At 32.1% G+C, this 18431-nt stretch overlaps 1 protein-coding gene across 3 annotated transcripts; it reads right to left on the bottom strand.

Annotated features, from left to right (window-relative positions):
• Positions 1-500: 500 nt before the first annotated feature.
• LOC105128258 (ABC transporter B family member 2-like) lies at positions 501-9610 on the bottom strand. Of its 3 annotated transcripts, XM_011029848.1 has the most exons (12): positions 9126-9610; positions 8768-8822; positions 8384-8559; positions 6616-6816; positions 6232-6491; positions 5240-5780; positions 4673-5052; positions 3693-4108; positions 3074-3315; positions 2731-2978; positions 1659-2071; positions 501-1295 (listed from the first exon to the last, which is right to left on the bottom strand). In XM_011029848.1, exons 1-12 carry the CDS (start codon positions 9387-9389, stop codon positions 739-741), a joined length of 3753 nt encoding a protein of 1250 aa, XP_011028150.1. In that variant the 5' UTR covers positions 9390-9610; the 3' UTR covers positions 501-738. The 3 variants fall into 3 exon arrangements, with proteins under 3 accessions (XP_011028150.1, XP_011028151.1, XP_011028152.1); XM_011029849.1 differs by lacking the exons at positions 8384-8559; positions 8768-8822; positions 9126-9610 and adding an exon at positions 6964-7436; XM_011029850.1 differs by lacking the exons at positions 8384-8559; positions 8768-8822; positions 9126-9610 and adding an exon at positions 7034-7436.
• Positions 9611-18431: the final 8821 nt, after the last annotated feature.

Raw genomic sequence — 18431 nt, 5'->3', positions numbered from 1 at the left:
AAAATGGTCGCATAATTGAACCACTCACTCCACTACTGCAAAAAACGAACAGATAATAATAATAATGCAAGCTTTATGTTAATGATCCTTCAACACAAGTCCCATTATCTACACAACTCACACGTTGCTGTTATAAAAATGAAAAGACCCGAGTCCGAGAGAGTTAGAGCCTGTTGAATTTTGTGATTTTGAATGTACAGGGCTTATAAACTGATTTCGTAATCCTGATCTAGGCCGGCTTAAATGGCCCCTACGCCTCGTCTTTGCCAAGAGTACCTAGACAAATCTTTAACGATACTATCGTTGTTCACTTCGACTGAAATATGCCACCATAGTTTCGACCACCTGGTCATCTGGGAGCAAGAACCTGAATTCTCACATACAACTGGGACTCATCATCTTTACGTTTTCCAATTATTAAAATTAATGATTTGAAAAATTCAAGTATGATTTCTTGTTTCTTCTCACCCGCTTTCTCAGAAAAAAGAACAGAGGAACGATGATTAAAGAATTAAAAAATAATGGGGAATACCATATTCTAGTATGCAGCATTCTCTTACATATGTGATTAATATATATTCTATTATTTTCAGAGGAAAAAAAATGATCAATACATCGAACCCAAAAATACATATCCTGATGGCCCAAAAGGAGAAAAAGAAAAACCGCACATGATATAGCAGAGAAGAAAGCTCCTGTAGAAATGGTCGTAGTAATCTGTGTTCTTGTTGTCAATTGTTAATGATTCTGTTCAGCTCCTTCTTGTTGCTGAAGACGAACCAGCTTGAAATATGCTCCGTCTTTGTTTTCAATAAGACTAGAATGAGTCCCTTGCTCTATTATTTTTCCTTCTTGTATAATTGATATTTGATCCGCATTCTTTATTGTCGATAACCTATGTGCCACTACCACTGTTGTTCGGTTCCTCATCAATCTGTCCAGAGCTTGCTGCACAATACGCTCGGACTCCACATCTAGAGCACTAGTGGCTTCATCAAGTAGCAAGATTTCTGGATTTTTTAGGACGGCTCGGGCAATGGCCACTCTTTGCTTCTGGCCACCTGATAATTGCACCCCTCGTTCACCAACTTTGGTTGAGTAACCCTCAGGAAGAGAGCTAATGAAACTATGAGCATTAGCAAGCTTAGCCGCTTCAATAACTTCTGCTTCGGAGGCTCCTTCTTTTCCATATAAAATGTTTTCATAGATTGATGTGGCAAAGAGAGCTGGCTCTTGTTGGACTAGGCCTATGTGCTTTCGAAGAGATTTCACCTTGAGTTTCTTGATATCTATGCCTGTGGGAATTCCGACAAGATGTCAATCAGGCAGACATCTTTAAGAAATTGTGTGGAGACAATTAACCGGATGGCAGCAGCATATGGAAAAATGCGGAGGACTAGTGTTTGGTACAAGATATCACCAATTATAGAAATGATTTATTAGCTAGAAAAAGATCTTGCAAGAAGAACTTAAAACAAAATTGTGAATACTGGTGGCAGTTTTAACCCATTGAAAGAATTAAAAAAAAATGGCCGCTTGGAAATTTTATCACAGTTATAGCAAGTGGAGGCCAAAGAAACTCACCATCAATCATCACTTAATGGCCGCTTGGAAATTTTTTATCACGGTTATAGCAAGTGGAGGCGAAAGAAACTCACCATCAATTATCACTTTTCCTGCTGTTGGATCGTAGAAACGAAGTATCAGAGAAAGGACAGAGCTTTTACCGGAACCACTTTGTCCCACTAAAGCCATACTCTTGCCTGAACGCACTCTTAGATCAAATTCTTTGAAAATCAATGCATCAGGTCTTGAAGGATAGCTAAATTGGACACCTCTTAACTCTATTGCACCGTCCACATTTTTCAACTCTTCTCCTACATCCCCCATTACCTGTGTCTTGCGATCCAGTATCTCAAAGACAGATGCTGCCATATGGTTCCCTTTCAGAAGATCTGGCGCCAATGCTAGAGTTTCACCCATGGCTAATGCAGTTACAATCAAAACCATAAATGACTTCATGATAGATTTAAAACCAGCAAGCTCCTTCTCCATCAGAACAGAACCATACCTGCAAAACATCAAACAACAACAGGCATTGCAATTTGCTTCAAACATGGAGGCAATAGCCGCTTTAGATTAACATCATTGAAAGGAGCAATGCATGAATTTTCTGGTGTCAGGCATTTTGGTGGCAAGTACCAAAATGCAGACCTTTAAGTTAATCTGTCTTCACCACATGCCTCTGCCATTAACACTTTCCTTAAATGGACTTTCTAAAGTTTGACTCTTGCGTAGAGTTGCTAGTACCTAGCTGCTCGTTATAGTTGAGATATATATAGATATGCATGTTGTCGTTGCAATGCATAGAAGTACATTTTATATGAACATGATAAAAGAACGTCCCTGCTTTGTTCACCAAATTGGTCCGTAATTCATGATTTGTATGTGATGTAGAACAAATTGAATAGAACTCGACTTGGATATAAATTTCAATATAATTAGAAAAACAAATTTTTTCCTGCTCCCTGGAAAGAGCGGGTGTGTTTATAAATGGGATTTTGATTTATTTTTTTTTTCTTAAAGAAGAACATCAAATTATGGGATTTTGATTTTTTTTTTTCTTAAAGAAGAACATCAAACATTTCTGATTCTATTTGGTTATTCACTATCTGATGATCTGCATTTTAAAAGAATAAAGGTTCAAATGATGAAGATAAAACAACATACCATAAAGCAAGCCCATAAGATGAGAAAATGAAGAACTGGCATATGCCATAGAATATGCCGGCGATCTGACCACGAGTGAATGAGTTCTTGGAAGGTTCCACAAGCTCACGGGCATAAAGGTCAAGTATCTTTTCTTCAGCACAGAATGCAGCAACAGTGCGGATGTTACTCACAGCCTCGCCAGCTAGCATGTTAGCCTTTAGATATGCTTTACTCAAGTTGCCACCATAGCCTTTCATAAAGAGTTTCTGAACATATGTAGGGAAAAAAAATATTCTTAGATTTTCAACAGAAAGTAGGCGTCTCTAGACAAGTACAGAAAAGCACAGAATAGCAGGGAAACCTCGCTTATGTGACCACTAATGATCAGTGGATATGTGGCTATGACAACAAGTGTGATCCTCCAGTTCAATGTAAAGGCGATGATAAATGAAGTGACAACCAAACCAACATTTTGCAAGAGAATGGTCGAGCGATCAACAACTATAGTTCGTAACAAAGTTGCGTCGCTCTCTAGACGTGATGTGAGCATGGAACTTGTATTGCTCAAATCATCAAACCATCCAATCTCGTTCTTCAAAATGGCTGTAATCAGAGCCAGCAAAACAGTCAAAATGAGTACAAGAGTTCAAATTCTAAACTAGTTAGCGCTTCAGCATTTCGTGTGCTATATTTTACCAGTGCATGGAACACCACAGTGAGTCATTGATGCATCGTGTTTGTGATGAAAATATTGATTAATGCAAGAAAAATCAAACTCTCTCAAACAAAGTTCATTCTAACTGCCCTCTCTTGAACACTTTCTGAGTTTGTTATGCATTTATTAGAGCGGCTGCTCTCCAAATATTTGCTAAGAAAATAAATTATGGGAAAAGATACATGTAAAAGTAAGGTTTTCTTCACATGATGTAATGAAAGCTATCAGTGAGGAAAAACTGGTGAAAATAAGACCAAGTATTTACCAGAGAACATCATTTCTCTGACACGAAGAGTGAGTCGCTCTCCCATGATTCCAAAAGAGAGATGTTCAATGGCATAGACAATAACACTAATTGCTGCACCACAACAAAACAGGATTGCAATCTTCTTGACTTCATGGCGAGTTGTGTCCCAGTCCATGTAGTAGGCTACAAGAGCTTGAGAGACTCCAAGAGCAAAAAGTGGCATCGAGGATCCGGCAATAAATGCACCCATGGTTCCAACTACACCATAAATCCAATCAGGGCCGACCATTGAATACAATCTTTTCAGTGAAACATTCTTTGTCCTCATGGACTCCAAAGCATCACCACTAACCCGGCTAACTGAATCCTTGTCAGAACGAAAACTTGTTCCAAAGCTTGATCTTGTGTGGGATAATTCTCGAGAATACTTCATGCTATTAAAGTAATCAAGGGAAAAGTTACTAAATACAGCTTCTTAACAAATAACAGATAAAATCAGGATACTTCGTGCACATATTCTATTTTAAGCTCCCTTTGTGCTATCACAGAAACGGCACTATCATTTTCAATACAATATACCACTTCAGCAACTCATGGTTTCCACCACCAAGTGTCTTTTGGCAGAAACAAGTAATTTTGGGTCAGGTAGTACCGAAAACTTTAGCAGTCTGTATGAAGTATTAAACTGGTAAAGACTTTTCACTTAACCACAGTGAGAAATGGTTGTCATTTCTCAGCAACAACTTAAAATTTCAAAGGGGCATGGTTTAATTACTTGTAACCTCAGTCCCTTTTTAGTCAGCATAAATTTCCATTCAATCCACTCCAAAAAAGAATAGCACTTTAAAAATAATGTTTGTGCAACTTAGTTATTGGAACCACTTTCTAAGTTGTTGCTTGATGATGCATAAATATTCATCACAAAAATAAAAAGACTTAAATTGAACAGTTTTAGCATTTCATCTTTAATGAAATATTTTCAGAACATAAACGAATACCTGAGTGGTCGTCCTAAGGTAGGACCATGTGAGGGATGGCGCTGCAAGGAAGCTGCCTCCTGGAGATGGACGAGGGAAGCATAGGTACTTGGGCGGTTTGAAATGAGCTCCTCATGGCTCCCGATTTCTACTATCTTCCCTTCCTGAACCACAGCAATGACATCTGCATTCCTGATTGTAGAAAGCCGATGAGCCACAACTACAGCGGTTCGTCCAACAATGGCACGATCAATAGCCTCTTGCACGCTTTTCTCAGATTCAGCATCCAGTGCACTTGTAGCTTCATCAAGCAAAAGAATGCATGGATTTTTCACAATAGCACGTGATAATGCAATCCTTTGCTTTTGCCCGCCTGATAATTGAATTCCTCTTTCCCCAACCTGGAGGTACATATTAATATTTCTCCACATGAAAATCATTCCTCAAATCCTGTTTCTTATATATAGTTTGTGATTGAAGCGATTTTCAAAAAGTTCCTTAGAATGTCCTGGACTTCAACAAGCAATTTGTTTCTTGTGTACCACAATTGACATGAATTGTTAAGAGGGTAAATTGTTGAATTAGTACCTGTGTTTCAAATTTATTTGGGAGGTTATTGATAAAAGACATGGCTCCTGAAAGTTTAGCAGCACGTGTAATTTCGTCAAGGGCGGCATCATCTTTCCCGTAGAGAATGTTCTCTCTGATGCTTGTTGCAAAAAGAGCAGGCTCCTGATTAACTAGCCCAATTTGCTGCCTAAGCCACTTGAGGTCAAGGTCCCGAATATCATTCCCGTCTAACAGTATCTTTCCATACAAAGGATCATAGAATCTTTCGATCAAAGATATTACCGTGCTCTTTCCAGAACCACTTCCTCCGACAAGGGCTACAATCTTCCCAGAAGGGATATCTAAGCAGAATTTATCGAAGATTGTTACATCAGGACGAGAAGGGTACCGAAAACACACATCTTTGAATTCAATGTGGCCATCAACTCTATCTACCTTCCGACCAGATTCTGAGCTGATTTTACTCATCGTGTTCTTCTCTATCATCTCAAAAATAGGGTAGGCTGCTGCTGTGGCGTGGAGAAATGAAGAAATATCTGGTGCAGCCATTCCCAGTGACCTGAAAAGAAATGAGCCTGAGTAATTAGTGTCCTCAATCACGATTTTGGCTGGACAAGGATAACGATAGACGGGGCAAAAATATTCGAGAACTACTTTGTTTTCTATTATCTCCAGTTGCTATTACAATTTCTGCACTGTTCAAATCAATTCTCTTAGACATAAAAACAAAAACAAAAAGTAAGGGCATTTCCCTGGAGAAAAACCCTATTTAATCCCATTAAAAATGGCAAAGGTCATACAAAAACAATGTGATGACTAAATGTCATGTCAACCACACTAGAAAGAAATTTGTTTTCTTCAAGAATCTGCATCGGTGAAGAAGTTCTAGGTCTTCATGGAATATTAATTATGATGTTAATCCACAACAGCAAAAATAAACATATTATAATGATTCGATATCTCTGAAATATGATAGAAAGCCACAAAGATAAATCAGAAAGAATTCTTACAGGCCAGAAATAACAACATTGAGCATAGTGGTGAAAGATTCGCCACCATTAGCAATATTCTTGTGGACAACGATGCTAGTGTACCATACAAGCAAAGCCCATGATAGGAAAAGGACACAATGCAAGGTTCCTAAACCAAGACCCTTGGCCAGACCTGCTTTCCTCCCATACTTGTACGTTTTCCTGAGAGCTTCTATATATGACCTCACTGCTTTCTCTTCCCCTGTAAATGCTTGTACTGTTCTCACATTTCCAATCACCTGAATCATTATCATAAACAATGAGAAGATGATGACTTAGTATTTTGTCAGTCGAGTTTGATGTAGATGGCTTAATTTTAAATCAGTTTGTTAACGTTGTTTGGCTTAGCATGGCAAGAGATACCTCCTCAGCGACTTGGCTTGCTTTGACATAAGATTTACGAACTTTAGCAATAAGGCCGATTGATACATAAGCATAGATACCACCAGCAAGTGCAATTAAAGGGACTATAGACAGCGTCACCAGACTGATTTGCCATATCCTAACAAACCCGATTATAAATCCACCGAGAAATCGGCTTATATAGTGCATGAAGTTCCCAACCTGCATCACTCACCACAATTCAAATTTCAAAGAAATGAAGGAGAATTACCTACTAATTTGTTTCACACGCCAGCATAATCAGTGTAGCAGAATACATTCAGAGGCATTAAAGCAGTTCACTATAAAAGACAGGGACAACAAAATTACGTTCTCTTGAAAATTAGCCAGCAAACAATGGAAGTCAACTTTCAAAATATGGAATTCTCATCAAAATTACTCTTGTGGATCATGTGGTTTGTGCATTCTGCAATGGTTCAAACTTCAGTTATTATTGGTTTTTTAGAACCTCTTCAAGCTAGTTCCATCCCTAAAAGCACAACCTCTAATTTACACGAGGAGGTCTCGAACCCTGAGAGGGTAGAGATGAGAATTGAGGGGCTCAGAAGGGGGTGTGCCTGATTGAGTAACCCATGGCCAATTAGGCCTCCTATTGAAAACCATAAGATGAAGCTTTAGTTTCAAGCCTTCAATTGATTTTGTTGTTTAAAATCTACATCCATTTCCGTGTTTATTTAAATACGTATGATTGTCAAATCCTAATTTGAGCGTCTAAGAGAATTTATGACGAAGTTTCTACTCCATGACCTGATATGAACACACACTGCTGCACTTCAGAAGGCTTTAATTATTCCATCTCTTACTTGACAGGACTACAGATCTAGATTGGAAAAGCTATAGGTAAAAGCCAAGACCAAACACATCCAACAACCAACCGGCTTATAAATGTCATTTGTCTAATTTATTCTCTCTTCTTCTTCACATCACAGGAAATTAATAAATGCAACTACTGGGGCAATATACTTGTAACTCTGGTTCTGAGACAAATATTAAAAACCATGCCGGGAGCAAACTTGGAAATCAGATCACAGGAGAATACGGGCCGATTCTTTTGCCCCACCGCTTTGACACTTTAACAGTTGAATCGTAGTTATTAAACTCATCCATATTAAATTCTACTAGTATTTTTCATGTCGACAGTGGATTTTCTCCTCCTTTTTTCTCAAGAATGGATATTGCTATCTGTTTTGTAAAAACCTTATCGTTTACATAAATATTTCTCTTTTTTTTTTCAAAATTAGTTTGCTATATAGAGACATCATTTGCAAAATCTCTTTTGATCTAAACCACGGAAACCCATCCGAATGAACTTATGGGGGTGATTAAAAGGAAGGCAAAACAAAATCTCTTAAACTTTAAACTTCCACGTCGCCGAGGAAATTCAGGAAAAGGAGATAAGATTGTCCTTGCATGCAAGATATAGACCATTTCACAATTCACATGATCCCCGCAAAAAGAAAAGGAAGATATAAATAAAAGGATAAGAAACCAAAAAAGTCATGGGTTTCAACGACCGTGGTGGCAGAACTTATTGACAACTGCAAATAGAATTGAAAAAAAAAACTATTTTTAACAAATACTAGTGAAGTCGTGATTATGCACGGTCAAATTAAATCACCATAACACAACCTTTACAAACAGATCGAAGAAAAAAAAGAAGGAAAGTTAGGTGAGAAGACTGGGAATTCTTAGCCATTTAAGGCCAAATTAGAAAGGAAAAAAAAAATACCTTTTCAGAAATAGCATCTTGCACAACAATTATATCACTTGTAATGGCAGCTATGACCTCTCCGGTTGATGCTTCAGTATCGAATACACTTATATCTTGACTTAACATTGATTTTAGATAGGCCATTCTCATCTTCGCTGCCTGTCTTTCTCCAGTATGCATCCAACATGCCACCTCTATTCATATTGATATATACATAATCAAAGTTATAATTACCTTGATAGAATATTAAGAACTTTAAGATTTTAACTAACCACCTTCACAAATTACAGTCACTGAGATGAAAAGGTGTAGAGGAATTGACAAACGAATTAATCACACGTTGTTTTATATCATCACATGCAACAAATGATTAATTGAAGAAACTAAAAAACTTGTGATTACCTATCCACGATGCGAATAATATAACCACACTGAGATATACAAAATCCAACGAGTACTGCAGGAAAATAAATAGATAAAAAAATAAGTACACATAAACCAGAAGTTAAAATAGTAGTAATTAATTAATCGATGTCAGAAATCATATTTTAGAATTTCTGAACACACCATCATATAATTAATTTGAGGAAAACCCAAAGACAGCCTTCGTTTGAAACATGAACAAGAAGACCATTCATGCAATGACTAAAGTGTGTTTCAGGAAGAAATTAGGAACCAAGAGAAGGAGAGTAAGAGGATGGGAGGCGCGAGGAAATCGGCGCGTGTTTACATGCATTAAAAAGGACAATTTTTAGCTAACCTTGGCTACTCTATGAGAAGCTTCTTTGGGAAAGAGATAAGCCAATCCAATGATATTTATCAACTTTCCAAAGAAAATGAAGAAGACAGGGACTGAAGCTCCATGAACACAAGCACCAAGAGATCCCAACCCCATTAACACATAGTCGTAAAAATCAGCAAAAGCAAATAGTTTCCAGAATGGAACTTTGCGTTGCTTCTTCTTCTCTTCCTTCTTCTTTTCCACATCATCAGTGTCTTCAATGTTGCCTGAAAGTGAACTCATTTTGGGCCGAAATGAAAGAAAAGATGATAGTTATGATAGTTTGTGTGTGTGTCTATATATACATAGATATAAGGGGAGTCTGTTCCTGATAAATTAGTTGTTACATTGAGTGCAATTTTGGCTTAAAGGTGTAGGATTAATTAAATTTGTGGATGTGAAGGAGACTAATAATGAAGGGAGGTGATAGTGTGAGAAGTTAGATGGCTCATTTATTAGCGCAAGTTCAACAAGGAAGGTTGACTATATACTGGGGAATGAGGACGACGACTCTCCTCCGAACGATTGTTGCACCGCAATACCGCAGAGAAGACAGTCTGGCTTTTAAGATTCTGGAGATCAATTATTTCGAGGAATTAGCTCAACATGTTATTTATTTCAAACTACTTTTATCACCTGCGCTTCGCTAATAATAGAATTTTCAATTAAATAAAAATAATTGATAGTAGTGAATATATTTATATACAAAATATCATGATTATTTTTTTATCAAGTACGTTTTCTACGCTACTAGTAGAATTTTAAGTAAATTTTTAATGTACCATGTTCATGTTCGAATGTTTTTTATTGTTTTTTATTTTTTAATTAATAAACACAAAGATATTATTTATATTTAATAAAATAATTTAAAAAATAGATAAATAGATAAACTATGAAAAAAAATTTATTGCTAATTAAATACTTAAATGAAAAACTAATTTTTCATCTAAAAACAGATGATAAATGAATATAAAAATATTTAACTCCAGTTTTTTCTTCTTTTTAATTTATAAGTTTTTAATTTTTATCTTAGAGGTTGTTTTTTCTTACCAAGAATAAATTATTTTTATTTTTATAGATACATACATCATGCAAATATATTTTTTATATCAAATTTAAGAGATAAATTAAGATGATATCTATGCAATATTATATAAATACAAAATAATTATAAAGAAAATAACTACTATTTGAAAGAGATGAACAAAAAAGTTTAAAATATCAGAAAGAGGGTATTAATTGAGATTTAAATATAAAAAAATAATAAAAAATAAAAAATACATAAAAATAGGGAGGGCATTAGTTAAGAATTTAGTTAGAAATAATAAAAGAGAAAAAAGTCAGGTGCTAATGGGTCATCCCCGCACACCTAACCTTCAGAAAACACCGAGGCCCGCGCTTGATTTTTATTTTTCAGGAGCCAAAAATGTGTTATCAATTTTATTTTATTTTTTTAACTAAGTGATAGGTCACAGAAGTGACAAGCGACTTGTCGCATATTAGGATGTTGTCTAGAATCTTGCCAATACTATGTTGGTTAGAAAATTGAGGAAAGAGCTGGACTAAAAATTATTTTTTATATATATTTTATCTAAAAATACTTTAAAAACATCATAAAAAATTCTTATAAATCACGTAATAACCTCAAAATATCTTAAAATCACTCAAAAAACTAAAAAAAATTCATGAACATTTTAGTTATTAAAATAAATATAATAGCAAACTTGAAAATAATCAGACATTTTTTTATTGAATTTTAAGAATATCAAGTATTAATACGTGTTTAAAATTCAGGAAGCATACTATAATTTCTTATTAAAATTTATATTAAAAATGAAAAACAAACCAAGATTCACGGAGTTTTTATTTTTGTAATTATCCCTTAAATAAATACTGCTATATATTATGTAATGATATAATTTTTTTGTGTGTCTATATTATATAGCTAGCTGCTACAAACCAAATTGAATTCCTTTAATTCAATCTCTACCATGTAATCAAATCTGATAGGAAGAAATAACAAAAAAATAAAATAAAATTACTTGGATTGTAACAGCTCCGCAGAAGTGTGGCGCTAGCTCAACAATTCATAGTGATCGATCAGTTAGATTTGGTCCCTATATATCAAAAACATACAATAATTCTTTGGCTTGCAGTTTGCAAACAGATGTGCCAAAGAACTCGAAATGCAAAGAGAGAAAAAAAAAACCAGGTGACTTGGAAAGAGGTCAGAAAACTACGTCGTCCTTTAACTAATAATTGAAGGCTGTCTTTTTTCACGCGATGGCATGTAAAAGCTTCAATTTCCTGCGAATGATCGATTGTCCGCCAGACCAAGTAATATTTCATGATGAAGCTACATCTAATGTGAAAATTTGAACAAGTTCTTTGGTAGTATAAAACCCCTATTTTGTAAGCATTCCTCCCATGACTGTAGTAGCTGTGATATTACTACAGCCACGGCAAATTTCAGCAACTTATAGCTTTATAGCTTAGTCTATATTATTAGAAAATAATATAAATTATATTTTAAAATTTTATATAATGGTTTAAATTATAGAGTTAAATTAATTTTTTAATATGATATTAAAATCTAGATAACTAAGTAGTCACGAGTTTAAATTTCATCATTTTTATTTATTTGATAAAAATTAAATACAAGATAATATTAATCTATACAAGTTTCAAGTCTAAAGAACTTTCACTTGAAAAAATATATTAGAAAATAGAATAAATTATATTTTAAAACCTCATCTAATAACTTAAATTATTGAGTTAAGTTGGCTTGTTGATATACCTTATATTCATGTGATTACTTATTCCAATAAAAAGTAATTATGAATCCTTAAAGGAATTTGCTTCATATAGGTAGAGTTCTATAAATTTTAGGATTATTGAAGATTTATATAATCGTTAACTTTAGGGTTTATGAGATTAGTCGAGGTACGCACAAACTAACTCGAACATCCAAATTAAACAAAAAAATAATTAAGTAATTAACATCACATTGTTATTTTACACCGAGCATGTTTTGTTTTTATGTTTTAAAAATATTTTTAAAAAAAATATTATAAATTAATTGTATTTATTTTCAAGTTGTTTTAATATGTTAATGTAAAAAAAAAATATTGTTCAATGTATTTTTAATTAAAAAATATTTTAAAAAATAATCATTACTACAATATCAATCCATCTTTTAACATCAAAATTAAAACATTTAATTATTTTCTTTTCATACTTTGAGGTTCACAATTCGAATTACGGTCTAACTTGCAAATCAAAACGTAGAATTATCAAATGCGACCTTTTTGTGCACTTTAGGTTAACTTGAACCACATTAATAGGTTTTCATCAAATCTGAGGCATTTTTATTTTGGGCCCATCTACAGCTAATCATTCTATTTTTACTCCGAATAGATTATCTAATAATCAGTCAAACCTTATATATATATATTCAAGATAATGTTGAGACAATTTTATACACACACGTGTTCTCTGACAAATAAATCTAAATTATCCTTCAAGTAATTTCTATGTTAGGAGCTATGGAGAAAATATTTAGTCCGCATGGGCAATTTTAGGGTTAGAGACTTAATTATGATTTAGAGTTAACCTTCTCTTTCTAGCAAACAAGCTGTGCAGATAAATAAATAAATAAATAATCACTAATAGGCTGGAAATTCCTTCATCTAGCACAATATACAATCGTTGAAGTCGAATGTTCTTCTTCTCAGTGAAAGGTTTGAGATATCGAACAAATCCCAGGAACGTTTCAGGTCACTGCATCATTCCTTTTACTTCATTCAGAATCTAACCTGGATGATCCACCGGTGAGATATCACTTTCAAATAATAAGATTTCATGGATCAAGCTCTAGATTTCAAAGACTATATCCTAATACAACACTTCTTCTTTGAATGGTATTGTAGAATAGATGTAGATTGAACACTCTATCGCATATCAACAAGTTATAACTTTCAATGTGCTGTCATTTATGGAAGTAATTATTTTATGCATGCCATTTTGTCACCATAAATTGGTAGGTGTAGCTTTAAAATTAATTGATGACTAAGCACAAGTGAATTCTTTCATGGAGTCTATCAATCCTGAAAGACATATGTAAATTTAAATTCTTAAAATTAATTATTTGCTGAAAGTAAAGTTATCATCCAATAAAAATACAAGTATTAAAACTTAATTACTTAATCAAAACAAGTTATTTAAGTTTAAATTAAAGAAAACCAAGTAAAGATATAAATTTTAAATAAAAAAATAGATCAATTTTAAAAGTAACTAAAATTGAGGTTTTGTATATGATCTAAATTAACTAAAACAACTTAAAAAGCTAAGAGAAAAAAATTATGACAAATAAGAGGCAAATTAACAGAATATAAAATATAGAGGGAAAAAAAAAGGTTTAAACATCAATTCTAAAAAAGTGTTTGTCAACTATAATTAAATATCAATCATTTTACTAGATATGCTTTCTAATATGGTTTAAGATAATACAAAATTCAACATTGAAAAATAATAAGTTTTTCTACCTATTCTTGTTTTATAGTTGACTTAGATTTCATGTCTTACATAATTTTAATCGTATAATAACTTTCATTTAGTATGCATAATTTAATTATATGACAACATTGAGATCAAAATGAGTGTGATTGATTCATGATAATTAAATTTGCATGCAGTTTTAATTTAACTAAAGCTTTTATTTTTCAAGTATCAAATAATAAAATATAGATCTTAAAATTAAATAATCATGTTACTTAAATAAATTATTCATGTGTCCATCATAAACTAGTAAATAGTAATGGATTTAAAATAAAATATATATATTGCACGTCATATAAAATTTTAGTTATTAATTATCAAATTTAATCATAAAAAAACATAAAATATTTATGCATCACAATCAAATATAAAATAATTTTAAGCACCAATTCTCTCAAATAATTTAAAATCAAAGAGTATTAACCTCTTAGAATTAATAACTAATCCTGTCGCAAATTTAGAAAATGATCGAGATAAAAATATAGTGAAAAAATAATACAATCCCTCTTTTTATTCTTCTTTGTTCTAAACATAATCCCCTTTTTTTTTATCAGAGATTAAGATTAGTTATATATAGAGTTGAAGAAGTGAAGAAGCTTTTTATTTAATAATTAATTTTTAATCCGATTATTTTGAGGTTTTTTTATAGTAATCTAATTCTAATAACTTGTGTATTGCCTTTGACCTTCTAGATGGATTTTATGATCATGTTGGGCCCTTTCCATATCATTAATATGTTGTTATATCATTATCCCAACATAAAAATATAGGGTTGGATGTGTTAGTCTGCTTGTAAATTTTAGATCTGATATTAAATATATCATTTTTTTATTTGAAAAATTTATTAAACCTGCCATATATTAATAGAAAGTTTCAAATGTTTAGTTTTTAGTTCCTTGAATAGTAAAAAAAAATTTATTTATAATTCTAGATATGGTTTAAATAGTATACAGGTTCAGTTTAATAAATTTTCTCTAATTCAATTTTAATGCAACTAGGATTTTTTTTTTAAGTTGGATTTTTAATGCAATTAAAATTTATACTTCTCAGCTCCCATGACTCTTCCAAATGCAATTTTTCTAGTCTTTTAGTTGAGATTGTGCTAAAAATATCTTGTTCAACTTCTTTTTTGTATTCTGTGTCTTCTTAACAGTCAGTTATTATAACACATAAAACATGTAATAGATTAATACGAGTAGAAGAGAGTCACTAAAAATGCTACAGAAGTTAATGATTTCCTTGTTAGATTCGAACAATGATGAATCAAGTGGTGAACTTAAACCCAAAAATGAAAGGGAGAGGAGTGAGAGGAGTCCACAGTAGTCATCCTTCTTACTTTTATTGTGGCAATTCATCAAGGAATTTTGCAGGAAAAATCATGTAGAATTATGAATTAAGTATCATGTTTGCGCGAATAAGGAAACAGAAAGAGCTTCAATTTAAGTAAGATTAATGACATTGCAATTAAAAGGAGGGGATATGGAAAGTGGAAACTACCTCGAAGGCATAAATATTAATGAATTCGGGTGCAAAGCAGTTGAGAGGTGGGGAGGTGGCCATCAGTAGTTGGCATGGCTTGGCTTCAAGGATGACAGGCTCATGTCATTAATTGCTCGGCCCTCGAGCTGATTTGTCTCTCTCTTCTTTTTACTTGTTTTTTTTAGGGTTAGGGTTCATCCAGACCGAACTAAAAAGGGTCGGTGATTGGCTCTACACGAAAACGGGGACCCGCAAAGTTCAACCACCGCCGGGAGGCGAAACAATTATTTGAACAGCTAATTTTTTTGGCGGACGGCGCACTTGTGTTGCTAATTGATTTGATCATTATACCAGCCACGTGCTCCTCCCTATCAAGGTTCTATATATGTTTCCATCATTTAAATAAATAAATAAATAAAACATGAATATTAAAAGTAGATCTAGACAGAAAAATTAATATGACAAATTCTTTACAGCATGGGTGAACCATAATTTTTCAAATCTCCTGCTATCATATATCAATTGGAGATTTGGTCACTCTATCATGTCTCATTGATTGAAGATCTAAACCATAGATGTAAATCTTTTCTGAACAATAAGATGTAATCTTCAACCCTATATTTACAGGACCTAATTAATAAGAAAAGAAATTGTGTTTAAATCCTAAATCCACCTGATCAAATAAAATAATAATAATAATAATAATAATAATAATAAACCATTTAGTCATATTGGGGGGTTCTTAATTGTGCTCAGAGTTATTAACTAAAGGCATCTTATTAATTAATTCTTTAACCTATCTCGAAGAAAAAAACCAAATACAAAAAGGATAGAATTAAAAAATAAAACTCATATTCACCAAAAATAATAAAAATATTTTAATCTAGAAGTTATCTTTCATACTGGTATATTTTTAAAAAAATTAAAAAATAACTAATAAGATATCACTAATTACTTTCTTAGCATTATAAAATTTCTTAGGGTTTTTTCTTTACTTCAAGTTAAATTTAGTTTAGGTTGTCATTGAAATCACTTTATTTACTTTTATGTTAAATAAATAAATAAATAAAAAGAAATCACATTTACTTTTATCTCATAAATAGAGCATTTTTGTAATCCAGGATAAAAAAATTGAAAGGAATTTTATGTAAAGAGAAACAAACATGGGGTTGTGAATAATTAAACTATAATTTGAACTTTTAATACCTAAGAAAAATAATTAAGGTTTGAATCTGATATTGTCTTTAATTTCCTATTAAAATCTATCCAAAAAAAAGTTTAAAACCTGAATAAGACCCAAACATCATATACCAAAAATTTCAAAACCCATTCGGAATCTTAATTATCTATGTTGGTAATGTGGTTTTTTCATAAATAAGTGAGATTTTTTATTTTTTTCACTCCAATAACTCAATTTAATTTTAAAATATTCTTCTTTGAACAATAAAAGTATCTTTAAGCCGTTCATCATGCATCCAAGTTAAATCCTTCTCTAATCATTATAATCTTTTTTCTTAAATCCTCTTCTATATATGATTCCGCTTGAGATGATAATATTGTAGAGTGCAATAACTAGTCACAGTTTGGACTATAAGTTTTTAAATATTTTCATTAAAAACTATATTTTTAACTTTAAAACTTTTAAAAAAAATCAGGTTAAATAAATATACGGTTCTTCTTTATTAAAAGCATTGCTTTGTCTATAGTTGTGTAAAACTCATACAAAATTTAAATCCAATTCATGAAATAAAATCCAAACTTTTCCAAAAACTCATTTCGAATCTTAACCACTTCCTTCCTTGTTATCCTTAAACTATTATGCATTTATATTTAAATTAAAAAATATAAAATATAAAATATAAAATCAATATTAGTGGAAAGTTGAAACATTATATCAGCAACTATATGGAGGTTTGTGATAGGTTTTATTTCAGGAATATTTTGATTTTTTGCTAGTAATAAGATCAAGGATGTCAAAAATCAATTCAAAAAAAAATTGATGATTTTTTTATCAATATCCCATAAAATATGTCAATTAATGATATTATAAATCTAATATATTTAGAAAAAATAATTTTAAATATTTAGATAGATGTTCATATCAATATTTTTTCCTTCAAAACTCACAAGGTTGGTGATTGATTACAAAAGACCTAACATCTACAAAACAATTCATTTTAATAGGATTTAAAGATTCTATTATGATCAAATTAGTGATTTTTAATAAAAAAATTATAATAAATAAAAAAATAAACTTTAAATTTTAGAAATAAAAATATTTATTTCATATATAATTAAATTCAATATATATTTGAATTCAAAAATATTAAATACAGTAACTTACCAAATTTATATATATTTAAGTTTAATACATTACTGTAACTAAAAATATGAGAACTAGAAGTAAGGCAAACCCATAGCATCTAAATGTCAAGTCCAGGTACATCGTTTAGGATATGATATCTGAAAGGATTCAAAAGTCTAAGCGTTGGAGGAGGAAACGGAAAGAAAATAAACTTCTTCCCCGTAAAAATAATTTCTTACACGACATGGCAAGGAGAGTTTGGATTGGATGGTCATGAGATAAAACTTAAAAGGCCTGCTGATGGACATGATGTTAACTGCTTCAATGATGTCGCCTTCATAAAAATGGACGAGTAAACGATCTGAACGATATCACTGTAACACTACTACTTGACGCTATTCCAAGCAACTGATTTAAGAGAATTCACACTTTTCAGGGAAGGTAGAGGCTGAGATCGGTGCTTGTAGGGCTAAGATAATTCAGCTGTAAATGCCTATCAACCAAGACCATCCCCCTCACTCACCTAGAAATGGGGAAAGAGGGGAGGAAAGGTTGGCTTGAAAGTCAAATCGATTAAAAAAAATTAACAATAATAAATTCATCATGACGTTCATTAAACCAAGTTGTCAGACTAGATTTAGTACGCTTCAAAAGACTTCGGAAAAAAATTTGAAAAAGTTCTGCACTCCAAATGATTGTTGAATATGTATTGTTAAATTTAGAGACCGTTTGTTTCTTTCAAAAAAAAAAATGTTTTTGAAAAAATTGAGATTTTTTATTTTAAATTATTTTTTTAATTTTTTTTAATATTATTTTAATATCCTAATATTAAATAAATTAAATAAAAAATTATTATTTTAATATTTTTAATATTATAAATCAAGATATTATCCAGAACATGTGTGTATTTTCTTCATCTGCTTTTATTCGAAAGCATTTGTTCC

The sequence above is a fragment of the Populus euphratica genome, unplaced genomic scaffold, assembly GCF_000495115.2.
Source record: "Populus euphratica unplaced genomic scaffold, PopEup_1.0 scaffold49.1, whole genome shotgun sequence".
Taxonomy (NCBI): domain Eukaryota; kingdom Viridiplantae; phylum Streptophyta; class Magnoliopsida; order Malpighiales; family Salicaceae; genus Populus; species Populus euphratica.
Note: the sequence above shows the minus strand (reverse complement) of the source record. Positions and strands in the feature narration are given on the sequence as shown.